This window comes from Mus pahari, chromosome 18 (genome assembly GCF_900095145.1).
Source record: "Mus pahari chromosome 18, PAHARI_EIJ_v1.1, whole genome shotgun sequence".
Classification (NCBI taxonomy): domain Eukaryota; kingdom Metazoa; phylum Chordata; class Mammalia; order Rodentia; family Muridae; genus Mus; species Mus pahari.
The window spans coordinates 22,949,361-22,956,338 of NC_034607.1; the positions used below are offsets into that span (position 1 = coordinate 22,949,361).

Genomic DNA, 6,978 nt, shown 5'->3' on the forward strand with positions numbered 1-6,978 from the left:
ATAGGGAACTTTTGGGATAGCATTTGAAATGTAAATAAAGACAATAATAATAATTTTAAAAAGACTAAATAATAATAATAATAATAAATTTTTTTAAAAAAATAGGTACTGAGAATTGGATCAGGCACAGCTGACATCTGTACCACACTATTTTTATTCTCCCTCCCAGGTGCTGTGCTCCATCATAGCGGGGATGTTGCACTACCTCTACTTGGCTTCCTTCATGTGGATGTTTCTGGAAGGGCTACATCTTTTTCTCACTGTGAGCAATCTCAAAGTGGCCAACTACAGCAGCTCAGGCAGATTCAAGAAGAGGTTCATGTATCCTGTAGGATATGGGCTTCCTGCTTTTATTGTTGCTGTATCTGCAATAGCTGGCCACAAGCATTATGGAACATACAACCAGTAAGAATAGTGTATGTGTATGTGTGTGTGTATGTGTATGTGTATGTGTATGTGTATGTGTATGTGTGCAAGAAGAAAATGTATAAATGTAATTTCAGCATCATAATTTTCATTGGAAAACTAAATTTATAAGTTTTGTATTTATATGAAAACCAAGAATATTGGTTCTCAGTGTCTTCTTTTGTTGATGGTGCTTTAGGGAATGTTATTATAGATATAACATGAAAAGTTATCCATTCATAGATTCTATTTAATATATATTAAATATATATACATATATAAAATGGAATATTCAAACATATGTGTGTATGAAACAAAAATATTGTTTGAAACAATAGACACAGTTTTTAGTTACTGATGCTTTGTTGCTTTGAGACATGGTCTCATGCATCCCAGGCTGGAGTGGAACTCACTATGTAGTCCATGGTGTCCTTGAGCTTCCTGTCCTCCTGGCTCCACCTCCTGCATGCTTTCAGCTCCACACTGAGTTTGTGCAGTAGTGATGGCAGAACCCAGTCTGTGTGCATCCAAGATGTACACTCTCACAGCTGGTCCCCATATTTTCTAATTCTTGAAACCATAATCTAACTGAAACCCTTAGTAGCTCTCTCTGGTGTTTTATTGCATTGAGAATTTTGATAAAATAAGAAGTCCTTTCACAGACATGCATATGTATATATATACATATATGCATATAGACATGCATATGTATACATATACATATGTATACATATGCATGTCTGTGAAAAAATATATATATTCATTCTTATTTCAGGAAAATAAGGAATAGTTAAAGCAATATATTTTGAAAAAAAAATATATATATATATATATTCATTCTTATTTCAGGAAAATAAGGAATAGTTAAAGCAATCCCACAGTCCCCCATTAAAATCAGAACTGTTGTGTTCTTTAGGAGCCTCAAACAGTAGGTAGAGATTAAGATAATTTCCTCGAATGACAATAACAATGAGGAGAAAAATACCAACTACCAAAGGCTGGTCTTTCACTCATGTGGCTCTCAACATGACTCTATGGAGATGGAAGTTCTTTATTCCATTGATAGACATGTGGGAATAATTTTAATTCATGTATTTTTGAGAGGTGAGAGCTGAAAGGAAGCCAAGTAAAAGTACTCAAGGCTACATTATGAATAGTAATCAATTTTTGACTTTTTTAAATTTTTCCAAATCTCTCCTCTCAGCAGTTAGTTGAATTGGTTGTCATTTTGATAGTGTTGAGTTACAAACTTTGTTATACCTATAATAAAATGCCATCCACATTAACATTCTGGCACTCAGAGATATGCTTAGTGTGCACTTCGAGTCTTACACTCATCCAGAATGATGGCAGAGTATGAACACTAGACAAAATTGGGAACAGGCAAACTGTTTCAATAAAGGACAAAATATTAATTATCTTAGGTTTTCAGACCAAATAGTCTCTTTATCAATCACTCTAAATCATTCTTCCATGGTTATATCAGTCATTAATAATATGGAAAGTAAGGTGTTGTAAAAATTAATTAATCTCAGATCAAGATCTCTACGCCAACTTTATTTATTCAGCTCCCAGATAAATGAAACACAAATTTTATATTTAAAATAAGCATTAAATGCACTTGAGCTAGGCAGACATCTACCCTCTAAACTATTTGAGTCTACTTACCTCTCAATAGTCCTGAGGTATAAATTTGTATGTTTCATCTGAACTGCTCTTAACACCGATTACTGTCCTTCATGGCAAAGTTTTCATAACTCACCTACCATATGGTGACTTCTCCATTCTCCATCTTCTGTCCCCACTAGTCTTCCTCCTCCGACACTAAGCCCAAGAATCCCAAACTCTGCTTATCATAATTCTGCCCAGTCGTAGGCATCATTATTCACCAATCAGGGATAACTTAAAGAGGGGGGAACAAGGTTGCATAGCATCAGTCAGGTCTACTTGCAGATTCTTTCTTCTCTGGGAGCAACCTGGCCTTGGGGGGGCAGTATTTATCCTCACAATACATAGAAAAGACCAAACCTCAACAGGAAAGAATGCAACTGAGTTCCAGTAAAACTTACATACAAAATATAAGTACTTGGCAGTTGTCAATCCAAGGAGACAACTTATGAGTGGATTTTTCTTGTGTCCTAAATATTATCTGTTGCACATTATGGTTATCAGATTCATAGTGCTCTGCTCAGACCTAGTTATTGACATTTTCCATGACAAAATATGACAATCTTCAAGAAATAGAGTAATTTTATATAAAATGTTTAATTTTCATTATTTGATGTAGTTTGCAGTTAACTGTTGATATGACTGTCTTATGCCTATCCATGTCGTTATAAAAGCTACATCTACTTAGCTTGACTTTTGCTCCAAAAATTTACGAGCATATCATCCTACTTACGTGCATATCATCTGCAGTTTATAGATGAGAAAAATCACAAGTGACCAGTAGAAATTTAAAACAAATGGAGAAGTGTCCATGTTTACATAGAAACAATCTTCCTAAGATTTATATTTTACAAAAATTTGTTCGAAGTTGTTGAAACATTCAAAATATCACAAAACGTTTTCTTGTGGAAATTATCAAGTTTATTTGGAGAAAAGGCAGCTACGGAGTTTAAAGAGTCTCATTGCTTCACAAGTTAGTTTAACCTTTTCCAAGTTTTGATCACTTCCTACTTCCTACTCGGGAAAGCTGATCTGCGATGCACCCAGCATGTCAGACAAGAAATTCTTCTGAAATTCAGCTTGGAATTACTGGTTCCACACAGTGTCAGGACATACTCTAGGGCCTGGTGTACAATTCTCTTTCTTCAGTAGTGACAGAGACTGATAACTCCCATCTTCTGAACACAGCTGCTGGCTCAGCCTTCATCGGGGATTCATCTGGAGCTTCTTGGGGCCAGCGGCAGCCATTATCTTGGTAGGTGACTGTTACTTGTGAATATGTCTATATTCAGCTGGCATAAAATAGTATGCTCGTTCTATCTGTTAAAGTGGAAATGAAATGAAGTGTAGACAGAAAATCTGAAAGCCTTTTTTTCCAGAGTATATCATCATCATACATTTGCCCTTCATATGCTTATCTTCCAAAATTATTTTTGAGAAATTTACATAAATATGAAATGGACTATGGTCCTATTTACTCTTTATTTATTCTCTCCAACTCTCTTTGCAATGTTGCATCCTCTTCCTTTTTAAGATTACCAAATGAGTTAAACTAGGATATGCCATATGTGTATCAGTTTGTGTCCAGCAGTGCAATCATTGATACCCTATCAGTGGCCATAAGCAAAAAGATAGTGAATCATTGTCTTCTACTAACTATTAAAGCCATTAACTATTAATTATTAAAACTATTAACTTGGGTTGGCACCTCAAGCATTCCTTCCTCACCCAAGCTGGGATTTTATGTTGTTTAATCTTGAGAGGGTTTTGTGTGGATAACTATGGTGGCTGTGAGATCATGAGCAAAAGAAGCCTGCCATACATAGAAGAAGACAGAATTTTCCAGCATCTCTTCTCATCCATCAGCTCCTACATTCATATATGCATATATATGTGATATATATTTCAAAAATATTGAATGTGCATCCATCTACTGTACAAGAGGTGTTCCTAGATTTTTTAAATTTTTAATCAATAGCTTTTGCCTAGGTCAATGTCTTAAGATTTACCGCTATAAAGATCAATATTTGACCAAGGCAAATATTATAATGGCAAACATTTAATTAGAGCTACTATATATTTTCAGAGATAGAGTCCATTATTATCATGGCAGTCTGCAGAGAGACTAGTGCCGGAAGAAAACCAGATGTCTACATCTTGATCTGAGAGAAGCCAGGAAGAGACTGTCATTAACGGGCAGCCGGGAGAAAACTATATTTTGAATTGTGTGGAACCTGCACATAGGAGAACTTAAATCCCACCTATGCACTGGCACACTACCTTCAACAAGGCCATGACTCCTCCAATAAGGCCACACCTCCTATAAGTGCCACTCACTATGGCCAACCATTCAAACACATGAATCTGTGGGGGCCAAACCTATTCAAATCACCACTGCCGTGAATGAATAACAGCCTTCCATTTTCAAAATGTTCTATTTGGAATAAAAACTACTGAAAATTATCAAAAATAAGGGCAGCTTTAATTGTATTGTGGGCTGTACACAATACATCAGAGAACGTGCATAGAAACTATAGGAAGTCTGAATTTTTGCCAAATTATTCTCAGGTACAACACAAGTTGTAGTGTATGCAAAAAGATCCTGAAGTAATCTCTAATTCATTTCCTCGTGCCATTTCCACAGATAAACCTGGTGTTCTACTTTCTAATAATATGGATTTTAAGAAGCAAACTTTCTTCTCTCAATAAAGAAGTTTCTACACTTCAAGACACAAAGTAAGAATGTAATGAAATCAGCTGTTCTCATCGCAACATTTTCTAGAGGAGAAACATGTATCGGAAAATATGATAATGAGTCTTACTGAAGTTCATAGATAGAGCTCTTGATTAGCAGGATTAAATCCCTAGCTTCTGTTCCCAGACCAACAGACAAATACATAATATCATACAAAGGAACAAATCAAAATTCTCCATACTAAACCCATGGGCATAACCAGGAACACGGAATAGAAGAAGGGAGAAAAGTCTATACTATTATTAAGCCAATGCAGTCTTTTAACTATGTACTATGGATATTTTGTTATTTAATTATTGGTATAATATTATTTCTGTGAAATGTATACCAAGAGCTTCGTCTTAATTCATTTTCCTGTTGCTGTGGCAATATACACTGACAAATACATATTAATGAAGAAAGGGTCATTTTTAATCTCACTGGTCTTGAACTTTCTATAGGACAAACTGAGGGAAGGTCAATGCAAGTAGAGATTGAAATACTTGCTGTACAGCATCCACAATTGCAAAGAAGATGGTGATGAATGCGTGGATGTATACATATTCCTTTCAACATTTTATGTAGTGTAGCATTCCAGCTCTGGGGTGTGATGTTGTGACACTGGGCAGAGCATTCCTCCTCAATTAATATAATGACAACAGTCCTTCAAAGATATTCACAGAGGTTAACCTTAATCTCAATATTCCCTCATAGATATGCTCAGAAGTGGGCCATTTAAGTGATTCTGAGTTCCACCAAATAGACAGCAAATGCATCACTCAACCTCTTCAGTTTTATGCCATTACATTCTATTCCTGGTCCTCACAGTCTCAGAGCCATATCATAATGGAGCATCTATGAAGTTCAAATCAAAAGCCTGTAAAGTTTCAACATAGTGAAACTTAAAGTTTTAGTACATACATACAGAATTTCTTAAGTGTGTACTGTTATAATTTTTCTCTGATTCCTCTTGGATGCATTATATCCTGTCCAGTTTCCCTTCCCTACACTCCTCTATGTCCCTACCCACATCTCACTTCTCCCCCAGACTCACTTCTCTGTTTCCCTTAAAAATGAAAATCTTCCAATAATCTCAGCACAAATCCTCCTATCAAGGCTGGACACAGAAACCCAGTAGGAGCAAAAGGGTCAGAAAAAGAAGGAAAGTACGGAAAATAGTCAGAGATACCTTCCATTTCCATTGTTCGTAGTCCTCCAAGTTATATAGCCAAAAACAATATGTGGAGAATCATACAGAATATTTATTTATTGTTTCAGTCTTTGTGAAACCCTCTGAGCTCTGTTTCACTGACTCACTTGGCTGGCTACATTTGCATTGTGTCCTCTACCCTTATGCCTTCAATAGGCCTTCCTCCACATCTTCGGGGAGGCTCCACTGACTCCACCTTGTATTTGGCTGTGAGTCGCTGCATCTACTTCCTTCAATTTCTGGATTATGCCCAACTGATGACGATTGGGCTGGATACTGATCTATGACAATGGTAGATAATCATTAGGAAACATTTTATTTACTTTTTTGCAAGTCTTGTTTGGTTCTAACCTGCGTCTCTGAGCTGTCCTACTTATGCTTCTTGGCAAACCAGGAAGTGTTCATTTTGTGGTGTAGGCCTCAGTTGAACCAGTCATTAGTTGGCCAATACTCCAGCACATCTTGTATGTAAGACAGGTATATTTTTAATAAGCAAAATATTTCTAAAAATTAAAAAAAAATAACATATGAAAAACATAGTTTCCAGCAGTCTAAATTAACTTGCAGTGAAAGCATGATGGGCAATCATTGACTTTGTTGTCATTGTTTTCTTACAGGGTTATGACATTTAAAGCCATTGTTCAGTTATTTGTGTTGGGATGTTCTTGGGGCATTGGCTTATTTATTTTCATTGAAGTTGGGAAGACGGTGAGATTGATCGTTGCCTATCTGTTCACCATCATCAATGTCCTGCAGGGTGTTTTCATATTTATGGTACATTGTCTTCTTAATCGCCAGGTAAGGCTACGCGTCGTATCTCACAAACCTAGCTTCAAACGTATCTAGAACAAGATACCATATTCTTTTTTCACCTTTTGTTGAAAATGCTCTTTTTTCCACTGGATGGTTTTAGCTCCTTTGTCACAGATCAAGTGACCATAGGTGTGTGGGTTCATTTCTG

The 6,978-nt window shown here is 36.2% G+C and overlaps 1 protein-coding gene across 1 annotated transcript in view; it reads left to right on the forward strand.

The window, feature by feature from the left end:
- The window catches only part of Adgre3 (adhesion G protein-coupled receptor E3), an 89,421-nt gene that overhangs the window by 67,402 nt on the left and 15,041 nt on the right, over window positions 1-6,978 (forward strand). Inside the window, exons 12-15 of the mRNA XM_021218322.2 lie at window positions 170-405; window positions 3,262-3,328; window positions 4,718-4,809; window positions 6,635-6,815. Of these exons, the coding sequence (XP_021073981.1) occupies window positions 170-405; window positions 3,262-3,328; window positions 4,718-4,809; window positions 6,635-6,815 (576 nt within the window). The remainder of the gene's footprint in view (window positions 1-169; window positions 406-3,261; window positions 3,329-4,717; window positions 4,810-6,634; window positions 6,816-6,978) is intronic.